The sequence below is a fragment of the Andrographis paniculata genome, unplaced genomic scaffold, assembly GCF_009805555.1.
Source record: "Andrographis paniculata isolate CXL003 unplaced genomic scaffold, ASM980555v1 Contig5END, whole genome shotgun sequence".
Classification (NCBI taxonomy): domain Eukaryota; kingdom Viridiplantae; phylum Streptophyta; class Magnoliopsida; order Lamiales; family Acanthaceae; genus Andrographis; species Andrographis paniculata.
This window is the reverse complement of record NW_026137595.1, coordinates 1327620-1348553: the sequence shown is the minus strand read 5'-3', so window position 1 is coordinate 1348553 and position 20934 is coordinate 1327620. Positions and strand designations below refer to the sequence as shown.

The window sequence follows — 20934 nt, the reverse complement described above, 5'->3', positions numbered from 1 at the left end:
TAGGAACGGGATTCGACAATCATACCATATTATAAATATTAGTAAATTTATTATTGTTTTTTCAATACGATAAATTCGATGTACCAAAATTTTTTGGTATTTTATCCATACCTAAACATGCCAAAATATTTTAAGAATATTGAAATTGATGGTCTGCAGTTAGGTTAGGTATTTGCTGTTTGTTTAAGAAACGAGATAACATCAAATATGTGTTGTACATAAAGATTTACAATATTAAAATAATTCAACTTTCCCAACTTGCCTTTTTAAAGACATCATCAATTTTTTAAAAGAAATAAAATAAAATAAAAAAGACCCATTCAAGATTAAAGAATCGACCATGGCCGGCCACATAATAAATCTACATATATAAATCTCTATTATTTCAAAAGATAATTGTTTCATTATTTTAAATTGGTCACACGTAGCGTAGACCATACAAAATATTTTCATTACTTTTAAATTATATTTATTTTATTAATATGATTATGTCAAATTAAGACATAGAATAAAATAGTATTTAGTATTAAAAGAAACAACAACTATCATTAAAAGATAATATTTATTAAATTCTACGTACATAAAATATAAAAAATAAACGACTAACTTGCGAGCGAACGAAAGTAGTATCATTGTTTATTATATTGTTTCATATTCAATGTTAGAAAACTTAGTTTTGTGTTGATGTATCTCAAGCATATTGTCTTTGGTCATTAGCAAAGTTGTCAACAAAATCGGAAAGACAAATAAAAGTCCGAAGGGAAACCAATTAGTTCAAAACCGAAGTCGTTACATTAGACAAAAAGTTTATAAAAAAAAAAGTTGTGGAAAAATTACAACATCCATCCAACAACATATGAAGTAATTAACAAACAATTAGTTCGAACTATTAGGGAAACTAAATCATTATTCATATATCCGCAAACGGGAGTCCCAACATTACATAGTTTTCATTTATCAGTCATAGATTTAGATGCGAAATTGAGAATTTATTAATAACTTGGTATAAGAATGATTCTGTAATGGTTCTTGAGAGTGAATTTGATATTGGATTTAATGAGATTAGAGATCTAGTTCAGAACTTTCATATTGCAAATCAAATTAGATAATCGAGACAAAGACTCAGATGTTACAATATTGAAGAGTTGTCTTGTGAAAGACGAATCTAAACAACAATAGAGACACCGGGTTTGTGTGTAGGGTTTCTAAGTTCTAAGTCGAGAGATCGTGATGTGATTTGAGTTGGATTTGAGAAGAAAAATTGTGTTGTATCTATGGTTTTAATTGAGATAGTAAATTCAATCATAATAGGTATCCCAGTGTAGGATTTTAAATCCAAACTGAGATAACAAATCATCTCGCTATTTACATTATACTCGTAATAATATGTCAAACAAAAGCTATAATAACATACAAATCACATCTTGAATTAAAATGTTCGGTCGAAATTTATTGTACCAGAGCAAGCACTCAATTTTTTATAAATATATATATATATATAATCAAACATATATTTTTCATTTATTATATAACAATTAAAATTAATTTTACATTCAAAATATCAATTCAACACATATTTATATCAAATCAAACAACAAAACCAATTTTTTAAAATCCAGAAAATATCAATTTTGCATAGGATTTGAAGACTTTTATACTACATATGTATATATACACATATATATTATCCTACACGCATGTACCCACCTGAATTTGAACCCAGTTAAAAATATCTCGTTACTTAATTTATAAAGGTTCAACAAATAATTATATAACTTATAATTTAAATATTCCTTGGAGTTCGGTTAGAGGTCTGCATACCAACTAAAAGCTGGTCCCGTCAAAGATAAAGAGAAGTGTTGAAGTTTATACTACTCATTATTTCATTATTGCCAAATTCGCCTCCGCAAGCAATGTCTAGTAAACTAAGTTGTCTAGCCTATTATTTCATTATTGCCAAATTCGTCTCCGCAAGCGATGTCTAGTAGTCTAAGTTGTCTAGCCTATGATATACTCCTTTCATTCATCGTATTTAATTCATTTGGGTTCAAAATGAAGACTAAAAAATAAAAATACAAATATGTTATTAAAAATATGATAAAATTAAAAAGGTAATCGAATGTATTTTTTTTTAAATTTGAGTTAGTAATTAAAAAAATAAATAAATAAAAGAGTTAGTATAATTAAAAAGAAAAATAGCGATATTTGTTATAACTAAATGTTGAATAGATGGTAATACTTAAAAAAAAATAAAAAAGAAATATAGTAACGGGTGGACAAAAAAATAAATAAATAAATAAATTTAGCCGATGGAGAAAATATAATAAGATCGATTTTGATCCAATCATGGGCCTTAATGCAGGTTTTATACGGGCTCATTAAATGAAAATTGGTTGGTATCATTTCAGCCCATTTTTTATTATATTTTATTTATTTGTCCTTTATAAAACATATGTACTATATAATAAGGATCAACTTAAGCCCATTTCAATATTATTCAAATCTAAGCTGAATTGGACTTGGGCCGACTTGATTCGGCTTACCAGTCTAAAAATTTTATTATTCATTCAATTTTTTCTCTCCAAAAATATTAAATTAAACATCTATTTTTTATTATTTATATTATACTAAAAATTAATTTTACATTCAAAACATCACATCATCACCTATTTATATCACATTATACAACTATTCCAATTCAAAATTTTTACTATTCAAATATCAACTCAAAATCCAAACCCCAAACAAACACACGCTAAGCTCGACAAAGATTATGTTTAATGTCGAATTTCTCGATGTCAAATTTGGTCTAAAACACATTGTTGAAATTCAAATAAGTGACTTCTATATTACTTACCATCATACCACATTACTTCGACCAATTCTTACGAGTTAAAAAAAAAAAAAAAAAAAAAAAAAAAAAAAAAAAAAAAAAGAAGGAGGAAAGAAAGAAAAAGGAGAGAGAGAAAGAGAAGAAGAAGAAGAGCAAGCCATATTAATTAATTAGATCCAAATAATTCATTTTCCTTTAATGTTACACAATTATAAAGTATTTTTTTTGTGTCATTCAAATTTATATTTATTGTTATCTTTTTTGTATTTATAAAAAGAAAGATTAACTATTTTTATCAATTTTTATTAAAATTAGTACCCAATTATATGGTAATATGAGTATTTTTCGATGACGGATGAAATATGTTTTTTGAGTATCTTTTAGAATTTTCATTTTAAACAAAATATTAATAAATAAGTTCAATATGTTGATTTAAAAAATAATACAATCTCTTTTATAGATATATATTTTCTCAATTAGCTATAATAATGATTTCTTTTTTGTTCATTACATTGATATACAATATATTTATAGTGAATAATTTTATTTATCTATAATTTTATTACTTTTATTTTAATAAATAATAGTTAATTTATCATTACTTATTTCTACCTAACACATAATTTTTTTATCAATTTTTTTAATAAAATTTCTATATATTTTTACTTTATTTTTTATATATATTTTAATTTTATACTAAAATATTATTATTTTAAATTTTTTATATAAATAAAATGACATAATTATTCCAAAAAAAAGGAAATATTATTTAATTTAATAAAAATGTAGAAAGTAATAGAACATCCTTAATGATTCTTATTTTGGTGTTAGAAACATGCAAACACCATAAAGTAATACTTGTCATGAGGCCACCCACGCTTGCATATTTTAATAGATTAATAATTATTGTTTATATATATATATAATACTAAATAAGTAAATTAATTTAAAATACAGTAAATTAATTTAAAATACGTTCCAACTATTTTTTTTAGTTTTCTTTTAATTTTTTATTTGTTTTTTATTATTAATTTTTTTGTTCTTTTCTTCTTTCACGCTTCTCACATAGGCAATTTTTTTTTTTTTTTTTTTTTCTGTCTAATAATATGTAGCTTATTTTGTAGATCCACAAAAGAGCAAATTTGTTTTTGTAATTTTATTATCCTTCCCTTTCATTGAAATATTATCATTTTTTATTTTCGTTCGTCCTAAAACAAGGTTATCAACATAATTAATACCCTTCCAACTTACACTATATTACACAAATGTCATTACATTTATATTACACAATACTAATAGGGGTATTTTCGTCTTTTCCAATATAACATATTATAATACTAATATTCAAAAATTTATGTGCAAAAAATAAACGACAACCTTGGGACGGAGGGAGTATATAATTATATTTGTATAGTAACAAAAATATAAGCACAAGATTTATCAAATATACATTTTTAAAAATATTTATAATTTTAAATGTACATAGGTATACTACATAATTAGTGTATTTGTTTGTGTGTTTGAAAATTAAGTTTGAATTTAAAATATTAAAATTTTGAATTAGAATATTTTTTTAATATAATAAATAGGTATTAATATTATATTTAAATACAAAAATTATTTTTTCTACTATAATATAAATAAATAAATAATTAATTTAATATTAAAAAAATAATAAAATAAATTTTGAATTGAAAACTAGCATTCACAAAATATTCAAAGTCAACCAGTGAGAACACGTACTCATTTTCCATCAATGCTCCACAACGCATCCACACCGTGGATCTGCTGCCATCAACGGTTCAGATTTGCCAGTGAGATCCATCGGTCAAACATAGATACATGAATACATGTGTGTACGCAATTTTATACTACTACACTTTAGGGTTTGTATAGAAAAGGACAAAATAAATAAATACGAAGTAAAATTTTCTACTACATCAAAAAGTTAAAGCTCTCTTTAGACGGTAGCTTTTAAAATATTATTATAAATAAATAATATTATACTCGCTCCGTCGCGTTGTAAGGATAGTGTTTGTGTTTTTAAGGATATTTTTTAATATTGGTATTATATTGAATTGTAGTAAAAAAGACAAAAATATTTCTATTAGTTTGATGTAATATAAAAGCAATGACATTTGTGTAATATATTGTAAGTTAAAAAGGTATTTATTATGTTAATTAGATAATACAATTATTAAATTAGAAAATTGTAATATTATTTTAAAACGGACGAAAATAAAAAATATAACTTTTCAATAGGATTGAGAGAATATAAAAATTATTTGTAAACAGAGTATAAGATTTTTTTTTTCTTTTTATTTTCAAACTTAAATTTTCTATTAGACTTTGTATTTTTTATAATACGTTATTTTAATATCAAATTCAAACTAAATATTTTTCAAATCTATAATAAAAACAAATCCTATGTTCGTATATATATATAAGTTGTATTCCTTTTAATAAGGTTTGAGAATTTTTTATTTGAATTTAGTATTAAAATAATGTATAATAATATTATTTTTTTTAAACAATCACCATTTTATAACAATTATATGGCAATACATTATAATTCAACAATTACTAATCACTCTCAAATACAGAAAGAGGTGAAAACATAAATCTCAATAAAACGTCAGAGACTGATCTTTAATCACTAAAGAAAATATGTTTAGATTTTTCCTCAAGAATCAAAACTTCATCGTCTGATCAAAAGCATTATCCAAATCCCACATATATAATAAAATATTTTGTAAAAACAAATATCTAAGGGTTCTATTTAATTTTTTTTAGTGCGTTGATATTTGAATATTAATTATTACATAAAAATATAGTAAAAATTAATGAAAAATTACAAAATATTTTTATTAGTGTCTTGTAATACTATTATAATGATATTTATGCAAAAAATAATTAGAAATGTTTTGAATACGATGTGATGTTTTGAATGTAAAATTAAATTTTATTTTAATAAAATAAATAAAAATAAATGTTTAATTTGATTTTTTTTTAAAAAAAAGAGTTAAAAATAGTAAAATAAAAAACTAAATTTCACAAGCAGACACAGCCTGAATTATTGAGGAGTAAAAAAAACATACCATTTACTGAAGTTGGGGATGTAAAAAAACAAACTCATAATTTAAATATTTATAAAATTATAAAATATTTAATACTGTATTAAAATGGAATCTAAAATTTAAGAATAAAATATTAGGAGATGATCATCGTCTTCTTCCTGGTGAAGAAGCTCAGTTGTGTCATTCCCAATCATAATTGCCTGCACGACACCATTATTAACTCTCCCTTATTTCCCTCTCATTACATTCTCCAACTCACCTCCATTAATGCCTACCTCGCCGCCGCCCTCCGCCGCCGGATTCCCAGTCCTCGCCGTCGCGGTGCTAGGAATCGCCGTCACGGCTTTTATAATGATCACCTATTACATCTTCGTCACCAAATGCTGCTTCCGGTGGCAGCAGATCGACCCTCTCCGCCGCCTCACCGGCGGCGCCGCCCCGCCTGCATTCCAAAGTAACGAAGATTCCGGCGTGGTTTCCTATTCTCCCCAATCCTGGCAGACCCGAGGGCTCGACGAACTCCTAATACGAGAAATCCCCACCGTCCAATACACCAAGCTCCACCCCGCCGGCGCCGGCGCCGGAAAGTCGGCGAGACGCTGCGTCGTCTGCCTGAATGAATTCGACGATAACGATGTACTAAGAATTCTCCCCAAATGTAGCCACGCCTTCCATTTAGACTGCATCGATGTCTGGCTCGCGACCAATTCCAATTGCCCTCTTTGCCGATCTACTATTTCCGGCAGAAACCGCTACCGCGACGGCGCCGGCGCCGACGCCATTGTCGCCCCCAATTCCTCCCCGCAGGAGCCGCCGCCGCCGCCATCGCTGCTTCCAGCCGGCCGGAGCGATTTTATAACGTTACAAATCAGTGGGGAAGATGGCTCGAGCAGATTCCTTGTTCCGGCGCCGGCGAGGAGCTGTTCTTCTAGAAAATTTGGGAAATCGAAACCTCAGAAATTCCACCATAGCTCGATAATGGGAGACGAAGGAATCGACGCCGGCGAACAGTTCGACATCCAGCCGATCAGAAGATCGTTTTCCATGGATTCGGCGGCCGACCGCCACGTGTACTTTTCCGGTCAGGAGATTTCGAGGCAAAATAGGTTATCCATTGAAGAAAGCAGCAGCAGCAGTAGCAGAATGAAAAGATCGATTTTTTCGTTCGGAAATGGAAGAGGATCGAGAAACGCAGTTCTTCCGATTTAAATTTTTTACCAAAATTACTTCTCGTTGCACAGATTGATCGATTTTGCAGATTTTAGGAACTGTTAGTCAGTCAATTAGTTTCAGATCTTACAACACAGTTGAAAAAAGGATGACGATGACGACGATGATGTCTTTTTCTTGCCATTAATTAAAAAAATAAAAAATAAAAAAATCCCAGATCTCCATTGTTTGACTTTGTGTAAAACCTTCAAAACGTGATCCAGTCGAAGCACCACATGCCCACTTTCAGGGCATTCAAACACCAAAACAAAAAACAATCGAAAATGTCAACGAACCTGCACATGTTACATTAAATGCTTCAAACTAAGATATAAAAGGATAAAACAATCGATCGTTTCTACACATTTTTCCTTTTTTTTTTTTTTTTTTTTTCGTGTGAGAATTTAGAAATCATCGAAAACGAAGGTGAGGGAAAGGTTTTAGGATTCAATTATGTACACAGATGATATGTTGTACAGCAAAGAATTTTCCATTCTTTTTTCTCATGCCATGGTTGAGGTTCATAGAAGAATAGTCCTTAAAAACCCGAAAATGTTACCGTCACCGCCGCGACGAAAACGATCGATCGGCTGGAGTATTTGCATCACCCGCAACGCTCCCCGGGGGACTCTGGTAGATGTCGTCGAACGGGAGGTTGAAATCGCCGCCATCCGTTTCGTCCATGTAGAAAGTCCGGGACAAGGCCCGGGAGTTTCTCCAATCGTCGAACGGTAGTTGCCGATCCTCCAGGCTTCTGTCGGAGAAATGGTCGTTGGACTCCGGGGTGGGTTCGCGGAAGAAATTTGGTGGCTCGAGGAAGCTCGTTTCTTGATTGGGAGCGCGGTGCCGTGTCCTTGCCCACCACTCGCTCTTCACAGGGCGTACGGAGTCAATTCCGTCGTGGTGCTGCAGAACGCTTTCCCGGAAAAGAGGAGCGGCCGTAGATTCCTCAAGTCGTGACCGTACTCGGTCATCGAACATGGTGTCGTCCCATTTGTCGTAGTCGTACGCCGCGTCGTGTCTCGGCAAGTTGGAAGGGACCCACATGTCCTCCGTGTCCTCGCCGTGGTTTGTCGATGCCGCGTGCCGCGGATCGTCGCCTCTGTCGTGATTATTCGACGTGTAATACCAGTCAAGAATGTACGGGCAGTTCCTCTGCTCGCCGTTGATCAGCCACATTGAATCCAACATATGAAAGTATTCGAAGTTGTTGCTGTTCCGCAGCATCAAGAAGCTGTTTAGATTCGGACTGTGACGCTGCGTCCCGGATGTCGCACGGGGTATCGGCATTCCGAGCCGTTGCAGTTTCTGATCCCGAAATACTTTCAGCGAGTCGAGGAATCGCTGCCCGTCGGCGTTGGGTTCCCACGACGGATACGCGATATGAAAGCTGCATTTATCGATTATATTTTAGAATTCTTCGACTCAGACTCTGATCAAATAATTAATCGTACCTCAAGAACGACTTTTCCATTTTGCCCTGCGAACTCCTCCGATCGGGAGGTAAATCAGACGGCGATCCATACTTTCTGTTGCCGTGGTTTTCGAAGTCGAAGAGGCTAAAACTGCCAGGAATAAAAGGATGCATTGTTGTGTATGCTAAAGTTAAATTACGATTTTTTTGGATAATTGGTATATAACATACCTACAAACGTGGCCGACACCTTCAACATCTGCGGTGAAATCCTTAATGAACTGCAAGATGTCATCCACCCGCTGCAACACCGAACAAAGTTTCAGAAACAATACGTATGAACATATGAGGCGAATCAATCAATCAGCGAACCTTAGGGACAACAAATAGGAGTAGGAATGGCGTAAGAAAGATTGATGCCATCTCCTCCAACAACATAACTCCGGTGTACTGCACCAAAAAAAAAAATGTCATCTCCGCAAATAATTACAAGCAGTCTCACCACATTCCAGTCGATACCTGAAATAGAGTCTCAAATTCACTGCGCACAGCCTCGGTGTTCTCCCTCCCACGCCAACGTTTTGGCATATAGTGCGTCTGTTGTACAACGAGAGACATTTGCCCCTGTGGGTCGAAGACCAGAAGCTCATCTATCATTACAGCTCGACTAATAGCTGTTATTGCTCCAAAAACTGCAGCATACCAGAATAAGTTTCGACCAAATATCTGCAACATTGAACCAAAGCACATAAGGGGTTAGGTTAGGAAAAAGTCGAGAATTACAAGGGTTGTGTAAAAGTTCAGAGAATTACATGGCCTTCCAGTAGTGATTCCTCTAGAAACGCAATGATTATAAGTACGGCAGCAAAACCTCCAGAAACGAAAGAAATGAACTTTGCAACAATAGTCAGAATAGGCGACGGGAACTGTTTTAGATAACCAGAAGCATGTTCAACGCTGCTATTCATTCGGTGCCTGAACAAATGTTCAACCTGGAAAACAAACACGAAACATTCCCAAGTAAAGATGCACTCAATTTAGAGAAAATTCGGAAAATACATTTGAAAGAATAACTAGTTAAACTTTATCTAACTAAGCCGAGTCTTATTAGACTTCTTATTGACATATATATTAAAATTTCATTTCCACAAAATCCAAACTTATAAATGAAAAACATAGACAGTAAAAGCTCCGTTAGTATTCTTAGTCAGGTTAAAAGTCCAGAGTCTTACCTCATTGAATTCCCTGAAGATCCACTTCGAGAGGTTTGACCATCTGCGGGAGGATGCCATGCTTGGATGATTATAAAATTGCTCGGCATGCCTCAAAAAGAGATATACCAGCATGAAAATAACAAGAAACGGTGAGAGTAGAAGCAGTGCCAGCCCCACAATCATAAGAGTTTTCTTCAAAGTTTTAGGATCAGAGACAAAATCTATCCGGACCCGGAAGTTTCTGTGGAAGAATAAGATCAGATACGCATATTAATTACATAAGTTCCGAGAGCGACTTAATATAGAATAAAGACAATCTGTGATAAGCTTTCGGAATTCCTAACAACTGGTTAGAACTGACTAAAGAACGCAATTGGAGCAGAGCAGAACACATATAAATCATTCATTTAAAGTAGCTACCAATATGCTCAAACACAATTATTTCTTTGTTATTGTCCTGTACCGGAAGAAAATTGAAATTACACAAGTAGAACAGGGAGCTAGTCGACATAATTGACATATAGCAGATTAAAAGAAGTGCACTGTCTTTATTTCTTTATTGTTATTTTCTGATAGGTGTCTTTCAACATAAATCAAGGACAGCAAGACTTCTATGATCGTTATAAATGTGCTGTGTGTCAACTTCGAATCATTTATGAAGAATCATATCTTGTTCAGCACAGAGAAAATCAAGATCACCAAACCAGTTATAGGGTAAAGCATAAAGATACAAACTTCATGATAGAAATGTTCATAAATCCATATTCTTATAATGACGTGAGAATGAAACATTTTGAGGTAATCTCTTGTAAATAATCCCTACATTGTGTTTTAGAATATTTGCGAAAGGGGATAAAGAACTTGCCTGTCAAACATGCTCTGCAGTATGCACCAATTCAAGGTCCATTCAAGAATCTTTGGCAACACGAGGCGTCGTTGAACGCCGTCGGGACCAACATTTGTAGTTATAACAGCACCAGGCACCCACCAAGATATAGGGAAGGCAAGCACCCCTTTATTCAGCATCCCAATCAAGTAATTCTCTTTTCTCATCAATCTCATGACCACATCATGAGCAGAGAGATCCTTGACAACACATAGCTGTTGAAAATGTTGCACTTGAACAACTTTTTCAAGAATTAATGACCATGGCATCGTCTGTATCTCATTGTCCGTCACACAGAGACTGCATAACATCGTTAAATCGTAAGAAATTAGTAATTAACTAAAAGAGCTAAGCCGAACTCAAAAAAAAAAAAGTCACATTATAAATCAAGCATTGAATCGGCAAGGTAGAGATAACGGTGTAACATGTCTATATGGCATTTAACCTTACTAAATGCTATGCAAGTTCTAGCCATACCTGTTGTAGTAAAATTTACGGATCTTAAGAGTCTCCTTTAACTGTGCAAAGAACCTTAGAAAGCAGAAAATCCAATAGATCGAAAAGATTCCCAAATATCCTACAATTATGCCTTTGGTGAGAGTAAATGGTGTCAATGGATGCTTATGTAATGCTTCCTGAGATAAATCGCACGGTTTGATCCCAGATTCCACAGCGTCCATGCCACATTTTGCATGTCGGAGGCCATACCAGTCGACGAAGAGCAAAAAAAATCCAGAAAAGCATATAGTAAAAGCCAAGGTTAGTAGCTCAAATATCCACTTGAAAATTATGCACCAAAGGCCTTTTGCACAGTAATAGGTGTAAACCCTCTCGAAAAACAGATCCAGATCATCAATTGGCTCGGAATTCAAAGTTTCACCATCAAGGAGACCTGAAGGGCTTTCACTACCATGGCTTGGAGCTTGATGGTAATCAGACAATTCAATTTCATGAGGTTGATCATCAAGCAGCCCAGTCGTCAGAGATGGCGAGCTACTCCATTTCCACTTGAATATGTCGCGAGCATGAACGCCTTTTTGCCCTCTGAACATCACTCACACACACTGACAGAATACGAAGGCAACCAGTCCATAACCCGGGCACCTTAATCAGAACATCGTCCTGTTAAAGAACAAAGAACATCATTACCATCATTTTTTAAACGTGCAAAATGCAGCTCACAAGATGAGAAAGACGGTTAACACTCAAAATATGCCACAGCCGTAGAAACTTAATTGTGAGACAAATAACTAATTTGGATCCGCTTATTTGTAGGTTTGTATCAGGTCTTGCACTACTCTGTCACTTTTTCCCCTCAAAAACTTCAAATTAATCTATCCATTTTGCATTTAAACTACAGTTCAAATTGAAATTCCACTATTCATCCCAAACCCAATTTCCCAAGTCTTCATTGATGTGAAAACCTAATTGTCCTGCGAATATAACAGAAACAAGACTTACCATAAAAGATTCTCAATGATAATTCTGTATACAAATTATCCCTTTCAAATTATCCCTTTCATTAAGCAGGCAAGAGGTGATATTTTAACAATAACCATATTCATTGTAGCGTGGCATATGCAGCCAAAACATTGTAAACCAATAAAATTCTTTGCACAAAATTTAAGAGATGAGAGTACATGAAATTTCTTCTTTTAGTTGATAAACCCTTTTACAAACATCAAGGTTCTTTAAGCACGATATAGACACTCTAACCGAACCTACAACCATTTGCAACACAATAACAATTCCAGCTCAATGAATAAACTCGATATCAACGATTACTAAAGTAACCCAAAAATTCAGATAGTGAGGATGTGGTCCTAATGTTGGATGGGATAATCTAAATTCTATTTTGCAATTAATCTGTCTAGAACCCTTCAAGTAACATTCCCAAATCTTGACATTATTATGTGTGTAAAATCCTTAGCATATCGAAATTCACAACCAATCACCAAACAAATGTAATGTTCCAAAGTATCTCCTATCCACGTCTGGTTGCAAGAAAGCATAAATTTCAACACCCCTAGAACAACGACCAATCCTCACAATCAAAACGCAAACAAAGAAACATATGAAATTATAACTCTTGCTAATAGAAACGAATCATAAATTCACATCCAAGACCGCTGTCAAAATCGCCAAAATCTCTACCCTCTCATCAAGAAACAATTATTGGCAGCTCAGTTTCAAGAAATCCCTAAAAAATCGACAATCCAAACACCTCAAAGAACACAAATTTCAGAAAATGAAAGAACAATTCCTTCCGCCACATGTTCTTCGAGCAACGAATTAAGCAAACCGTCGAAAAGAACACAATAATCTTTACCTCCACCCACTTCAATTTCGAAACACCAATCCCCGCAAGAACTAGTAAAAATCGAAAGCTAATTACTGTTCTGAGACAAATTCCCCTTTTCCTCCACAAGGGCAAAACCTGATTGACGAAAGGAAGGTTCGGATTGCGTAACCCCAGTAACAATTCGGTGCGAATTTTCTTGGAATCTCGTCTGGTTATGTTGGGTCCTCCCCAATTTCTTGCTATGATAACCTCGATAGAATATTAATAGTATTATATAATGGCGAGGAAACGTGGGGGCAGACGATGCGTCTGCCGTTTGGTCTTTTAAGGGTGGACGGCTAGAGGAGGGAGTTGTGGTGTTGTACTTGTACTGTGTGTATATATGTTGCTTAACACACAAGACTCGTCTCTTCTCGTCTCGTCTCCCCCGCAGTGAAATTCTCGAGGAGGGTTAATCTAGGGTTTGGTTTTTGGGCTAAATTTATCAGCACAGGTTCAAACTTTAAACTGAGGTACAGAACTATATCAATAGTGTGTGATTTATTAAGGGTATGTTTCTTTAGGGGTTTCTTTAGGGGTTCGGGGAAAGTTATGGTTTGGATTTGGTTTTTATTTGAAATTTGGGATTACTTTGGATTATGTTGTTTTTGTGTTTGGATTTGGTTGAAATTTGGAGAGTTTTGACGTGTATTTGATGGATAATAAATAAAATAATATAAATGTATATTAAATTTAATTGATAAAATTTATATTGTATAATTTAATTATAAATTTATATTATATCTAACATATATATATATTTAAATTTTTATTTATTTGCATTTTATTTAATTATAATAAATATTAAATAAAATTTTAATTTAAAAAAAAAAAAAAAAAAAACGGCGGTTTGACGCCCATTTTAATGTGCACGGTACCAAACCCTGGAGAAACATACCCCAATTGATTCTTTATTACAGAACTATATCAATAGGGTGTGATTTATTTGATTTTTTATTTTTTTAATTAAGGGTGTGTTTTTTTTAAGTTTCAAACAAAATAAAATTTTGTTATTCATTGCAATTTTAAATAAAAATATATTATTTCTATTAGTATAAAATATTACTCTCTTAGTCCCATGAAAAAGTTGTCATTTCTCAAAATAAAGTTATTATTTCCTAATTTAGTAATTATACTATCTACTAACGTAATAAATATCCTTCCAAATTTACGTTATATTACACAAATGTCATTATTTTTATATTACACAATATTAATAGGGATATTTTTGTCTTTTTTATTATAATTTAATATAATATTAATATTTAAAAATCTACTTAAAAAAATAAACGGCAATCTTACACCGGAACAGAAGGAGTATTTAAATTGAAATTAAATTATCATCTCACTTTAAATTCAAAACCAAATCAATCCTAAAAAAGTTTTTTTATTGATTTGAATATATAGCGTTGTTTTATATGAAATATAAAATAATGAATATGTATGATATATTAAATTCCTTTTATAAAAAAAATATTCCCTTTCGTTCAAGCTAAAAGTATACAATTATTTTTTGTGCGGAGATTAGTGGGTAGAAGAAAGTAGTAAAATAATATTTTTGCCCTTACTTTTTTTGCTATAATAGTAATGATGTGATGTAAAGTAGGAGTATTTGTGGAAAAAATGAGGTATTTAATGAAATGGTTACTTTGTAATTGGACGTAAAAAAATAGGAATATGTATATTTTTTAACTGAACGGATGAAGCATTATTTTTAAACAAACAAATCATTTATTTAGATAATACTTTTAGGGTGTATTTGTTCGAGGGTTTGGATTTTGAGTTGGGATTTGAATAGTAAAAATTTTGAATTTGAATAGTTGTATGATGTGATATAAATAGGTGTTGATATGATATTTTGAATGTAAAATTAATTTTTAATAATAATATAAAAAATGAAAAATAAGTGTTTTGATTTGATGTTTTGGGGAGTGAGAAATATGATTAATAATGGAAATCCAAACAAATCCTTCAAACAAACACACCCTAACAATATTAAATAAAAACTACTTTTCCGCCTATTGAAAAGTAGATAGATAAAAAATAAAATTGAAGTGTCATATTAAATTTATGAAAAAATTGATAAAAAACTAATATGTTAAGTAGGGAAAAAAATGAAAAACTGATTTTTATGTGTTAAAATAGATATAACAAAATTATAAATTAATAAAGTTATTTATTAAAATTCTACATAAATTTATCGGACAAAAAAAAAAAATGTTATAATTATAAGCTAATAGAGAGAATATTACTTTGAATATATAATCTATCAAAGTGATCAAACACACTAAATTTGTTTGTTCTTAGATTTTTCTGATACAATTCTCGATATATATTTTATCTTTTCCACAAAAGTTAACATCCAATATAAAATACTATTTCCTTCGTCTCAATATAAAGTAGTGTTTTGGGGTCTTGTAGTAGATTACAATATAATACTATATTTCATCGGTTAGTACAAATGTATAAGAGATTTTGATCATTTTTGTTGTTTGTCTTCATGCATAAAATAATTATATGTGTAAGATATTTTTGTAATTTAAGTAAAAATTAAAGGTGTTTTAATATTATTATACTATTACTTTTATTAAAATAGAAAAATAATATTTTTGAATAGAATAAACAAAAATGATAAAATATATATAAGTTAAATTTGAAAGGAAAAAGTATTTCTTTTTTTTATATCACAATTACAATTCTCTATACTTCCCATAATATATATACATATATATATCAAATAAAAAATACTAAACAAACAAATCTCTATTTATTATTATAATGCCCCATTCGTCCGCATGCAAGATTTATATTTATTTTTTAAATGTTGATATTTAAATATTATTTATTATATTAAAATGTAATATAAATTAAAGGAAAAAAAATAAAAATATTTCTATTAATTTTTTATAATATAAATATAATAATATTTTTAATGTTAAATACAATTATATAAAATATAAATATAACTCTGATTGACGAACAAAAAGAATAATAATAATAATATAAATTTAATAGATGGATAGAAAAGAAAAAGTGACCATGGAGCCATGGAGGCATATAAGCATAAAATATATTAATTTGTTCTGTAGGAAATTTTTTATATTTGACTTTTTCATACGGATTAAATTAAATTAGTACTTTATAAATATATAGTGTAATAAAGTAATATGATATCTATTTTACTTATAAATAAAAATTAAAAATATTTTAAATAGTCAAGAATGATTTTTTCTTTTTAAAAAAAATAAGATGCTAAAGTTTTGATTTTAACCGAATAAAATGATAAATGAAAAATATAATTGAAGTATAATAATTTTTATAAAATTCAAAATAAAATGGAATTTTAATATGGGCTGAACTTGTTGGGCCAAGCCCATATAGCCCATTTTCATAAACACAGTTATATCTTATGCTCCATCATTTTAGAAATAAATGATTAGATGTTCTTTTTAAGTTCGTTTTAAAACATATCATTTGTTTATATTTTTAAGTAAATTTATTAATATTAAATATATTTATCAATTATAATTTAATAAATTTTTAAAATATATATGTTAATTCATATTTTAAAAATTCAAATAAAATTATTCATATAAAAAATAATAAAAATAATATCATGACTACTATAATTAACCTAGTAAATTATATTACCATACTACTAGCCTAACGGTCATCTCATCCAAACAAAGAGAGTATTAAAATAGCTAATGTAATAAATGTAATAAGCCGCTATATATAGAATTAAAATAAATAAAAATGTTTTATAAAAATAAGAATACTAAAATAATACGTACATCATTTAAAACTATCTTTTACAAATAATAGTATTATTATTATTTTTATAAATATATAACAAAAATAAATAATAATTTAAAACAGGCCGGAGGTGCGGCGACAGTCACCGCCGGAGTTTTTATCCGGTAATGTTCTTCCTCGTAAATATAATTACAGTAAAAAATAAACAAAGCTTTAAATACGAAATGACAATTACACCCCTTTGAGTTGACCGGTTGACCAAAACCGCGCGAAAGGATTTGGCGCCAAATCCTACCCGCCAAAAAAAACCTACACTCACGCTGCCCTATATAAGATGAACTTAGTCGCTAATCACTTTCCTCACGTCTCCAGTTACAGCAGCCATGGATGCCAAGAAGCTCTCGCTCCTGCCGTCCTTTAAATCAAAGAAACCGCTCCACAGCAACGTGGGGAAGGAGGATGATCGGGCGCCTTCGCCGGACGAGGAGGCGCGGAAGGTTTCTACTCCATCCGCGAGTGCGTGCGGCGTGACAACTCCGGCGAAGGCGTCCGATCGTCCTCGCCGGATGCGCCATCGTTCTGCGGCGATGTCGATTAAGGAGGTTAGAGAGGCGGCTATGATGCTCAGGGAAAGCAGATCTGCGCGGCCTTCAATCAGCGATCTGGAAATCGTCTCGGAGAAAGGAAATGTTCCCAAGCCTAAGAAGAAATCAGCTGATTCCGAGACTGCTCTTCCAGAACAGTACGTTTTATGAATTTATGTTTGAATTAACTTAACGATGTGTTTCTTTTTCGGAATTAGGATTCTCTAAACATCCGTCTGCGAGCAGATCTGCTGTTGATTTTGTTGTTTAAAGCTTTTTGAAGAAATTGTTCATTTGTTTATGAGAATCTCATTGTTTATCTGTTTCCGTAGATCTGTTTTTCACGTTCTTGCAAATCTTGAAAATCGGTTGTTCATAAGTAATTAGATCTATTTCTGAATTTCACGGTTTATGTGGATTCTGTGGTTAATTTCTGAAATATGAATCGAAGTCAAATCCTATCAAATTTTGATCCATTGCATTTATACTACTACAGATACAAGTTGTTGAACGAGTTCTTCAACAGTCTAGACAATTCAATCAGGCTGCTCCAATTGAAGAGATACACAACAACGTTTACTAATATTAGCCCCCAAGTTGAAAAACTTACTGATAGGTACCGTTCTTCACTAACGCAGCAGATTCGTTTGGCTTTGGTCTTTCTGTTTCTAAACTAATCGAATTAATGCAAAATTATCAGGAGGTTCACACACGGTCATCTGGCACAGCTGAAGTTCATCATGCCAGAGGCCATTGTGGTAGAAAAGGTCCTGCGGCACGACGAGAGGACTGCCTGTATGAAGCCTGATCTTCGCATCACATTGAATGTTGATGCAATTGATGGACAATCCACATCATCCAGTAAAACTTTACAGCTTCGGAAAGTGTTCCGTAACCGGCTTTTGGATTTCTTCAAATCCCATCCCGAGGTACTGCTGTTCGAGTTTGTGTATTAATGTTGTTAGCTGCACTTTTCAGCTTTCCTCGTCTGAGAGATTGGTTTTTAAGATTATTGTTGCTAGCAAATAAGGATCGAACATTTACTTTACTTTCAGGGCGATGTGGTTCCAGAGGGTGAACTGCCGGAACCATTTGGCCCATCGAGGAAAGATCCTAAATCAAATTTAGTTCAAGCACCTTCTCCATTGCCAATGGTAGGACAAACTGTTGCTGCCTCACACTTGTTCCCGTCCTTCAAAAGGCAATTCTCACGACAAGGCTCGACACATTGCATTGGAAACCTAAAGCAGCACGAGTCCAATGTTTCCTCCGATGAAAATGAATTAAGTGGGAATGGCGTAAACTCTCACACTGAATCATCCTCGAAGCTGCCTTGTGAAGATTCGAGGAATGATATTTCAGATAGTACACAACCACTGGCTTCTTCTACCGACAAAACCCCGGTGAAATGTATTGCTTCTACTCCTCTGAAATTGATGAGCTCTACGCCGAGCATTTGTCCACCCAAGAGAAGCTACACAAGCCCAGACGATAACTCAATTACATCGCCAAACAAACTGGTGAGACGGCCGGCACGGTCCAAGAGGCCTTTGAAATTCAGCTCGCCTGATGATGACATCTACGACATTCTTCCGGAGGATCTCCTGCAAGCGGTAGGCACATCAAATTTCTCGAAATATAATACATTGTGTAGCAACTTTGCACTGACTTTGCGATTGTCTTGTGTTTACAGATTCAAGAAAAGGAGAGGTTAGCTGAATTGGAGAATGATCCGGCGATCTCCCAAGCCAAAAAGAGGAAACAAATGATCGATAGCTTGCCACAGTTCTTCGACATGACGTACTTCCTCTTTCAATCCGTCGGATGCTCTGTCCTCGCTAAAGAGGAGTTGATACAAAAAATAATCACAGGCCATTTGGAGATTGTTGACAGAAGTAACTCCTCAAATAGACAACCATATGACCCTTTTCTTTATTCATTGCAAAATTCAGCTTGGGATTAATCCTGCCGTTCATTTGTCAGGTGAAGTTGAAGAACGGCTCAGATTGCTGCAAGAAGTAGCTCCAGATTGGCTTTCGGAAAAAACTTCTTTAAGCGGAGATGAGTTAATCTGGTAACACATTCTAGTTTCATTTTTCCTTCGATGGTAATTACAATGATCCGTCGTCCTTTGCTAACGGCCATACTCTTTTGCAGTGTGAACAAAAAAATAATACGTCCTGACGCTATTCGGGTGCGGCTAGCCGAGGCCAAATGAGAAGAACAATACAGCTGCTGATGGTTTGTGTTGATAGTATGTATAGTAACTTGCAATTCCATTACAAGTGAAGGGAAGAAAAAGGGTGATATGTGTTGTTCTTGCTAACACAATATTATGCTATTAATCAATAAAAATGTTGTTATTCTATTGAAATCTAGCATTTCTTTTGTAGTGAAATTATGAAATTGAATTAACAAACTGAAATAAGCAAATTTGAGTTTGAATGGTGATGGTTGTCTTTGGACTCTGAAATCAGTGATAAAAGCTATGGCTTTTATTCTACGATATTTTTCATGGTTCTCGAGTTTTTGTTCAAATTTTATAGTATTTTCTGTCATACATAGTTCGTTTAATGTGATTTATCTATAACATTTTTTAAATAACAATAAAAAAATTATTATCATCAAACAACAATCGTAACAAACTCAAGTACAAATTTATCAAAATCCAATTATATATATATATATATAACAGTTCTTTTTTTTATGTCATTTATTATCGTAATATTATTTGAAGTAAAAAACTAAAAGTACTCTCTTCTCTTCTCCGAGAAGACAACACATCTTTAAGAACTCATCAATGGCTGCTATTTTATCTCTTTAAACCATAAGTTTTCTTTCAATTCAATTTGATAAACAACAGATTTAGACCTCTTTCCATATTTAGTACTTTATAATGTTATTTTTTTCAATATTGAGTACATTAATCACAACAAATGAGTTTCATGTTCTTGTTACATTAAACCCGCATCATCAGAATTAATACGAACACCATATCCTAAAGTGTGCGACGTCTATAGAAGCAAAACGGAAAGCTTAAGCATACTATCACCGATGTGGGACACTTAAAAAACACAATTTTATTAGTATATAACTCGAAACAAAAGGATAGAACAACAATAATAGTAATAGTTAATTATTCGAACAATGAAATGAAAAATAATAGTAAAGAAAACTGATTATTACATACTTACATATATATTTTCGCGGCAATGCTCAAATCTTGTAGCGAAACAAATTATGTTTCCTGTAACATTCATAGTACAGTAGGAGTCGTTAAAGAAGAACTCTCTATACACTGTTGTATTTTCTTCCGACACCAACTCTTTCATCGGTGCGGCGTGAAGAACCACGCCACTTCTCACTCTTATTCGATTATAATGTACAAATCGAGATATTATATATATATTTAATATTTTCTAAATTAAGTTATTATTTGAGTAAATTCAATTTGTATCATATTTATATATATATATATAAGTTATGATTTCATTATTAATAAAAACTAACATTGTTTGTAACTTGGTTGTATAGTTTGGAGAGTATACAATATTCTCATTTATAATTTAGAAATTACTCTAATTTTTTATTTTTTATTAAAAAAAAATATTATATAGAAT

General features: G+C 32.2%; 3 protein-coding genes across 3 annotated transcripts; 2 read left to right on the top strand and 1 right to left on the bottom strand.

Annotated features, from left to right (window-relative positions):
* The first annotated feature begins 6177 nt into the window (after positions 1 to 6177).
* Positions 6178 to 7381, top strand: LOC127259088 (RING-H2 finger protein ATL1-like). Its single transcript, XM_051286236.1, has one exon. The coding sequence runs from the start codon at positions 6178 to 6180 to the stop codon at positions 7117 to 7119; it is 942 nt and encodes a 313-aa protein (XP_051142193.1). The 3' UTR covers positions 7120 to 7381.
* Positions 7382 to 7484: 103 nt separating this feature from the next.
* Positions 7485 to 13372, bottom strand: LOC127258891 (autophagy-related protein 9-like). The gene is made up of 10 exons (XM_051285948.1): positions 12963 to 13372; positions 11111 to 11755; positions 10613 to 10933; positions 9766 to 9988; positions 9346 to 9525; positions 9053 to 9259; positions 8906 to 8983; positions 8765 to 8835; positions 8574 to 8684; positions 7485 to 8509 (listed from the first exon to the last, which is right to left on the bottom strand). The coding sequence occupies exons 2-10, from the start codon at positions 11683 to 11685 to the stop codon at positions 7681 to 7683; spliced, it is 2595 nt and encodes an 864-aa protein (XP_051141905.1). The 5' UTR covers positions 11686 to 11755; positions 12963 to 13372; the 3' UTR covers positions 7485 to 7680.
* Positions 13373 to 17107: 3735 nt separating this feature from the next.
* Positions 17108 to 19785, top strand: LOC127258969 (CDT1-like protein a, chloroplastic). The gene is made up of 7 exons (XM_051286073.1): positions 17108 to 17472; positions 17811 to 17930; positions 18015 to 18243; positions 18370 to 18927; positions 19008 to 19209; positions 19298 to 19388; positions 19472 to 19785. The coding sequence occupies exons 1-7, from the start codon at positions 17114 to 17116 to the stop codon at positions 19530 to 19532; spliced, it is 1620 nt and encodes a 539-aa protein (XP_051142030.1). The 5' UTR covers positions 17108 to 17113; the 3' UTR covers positions 19533 to 19785.
* The last annotated feature ends 1149 nt before the right edge of the window (positions 19786 to 20934 follow it).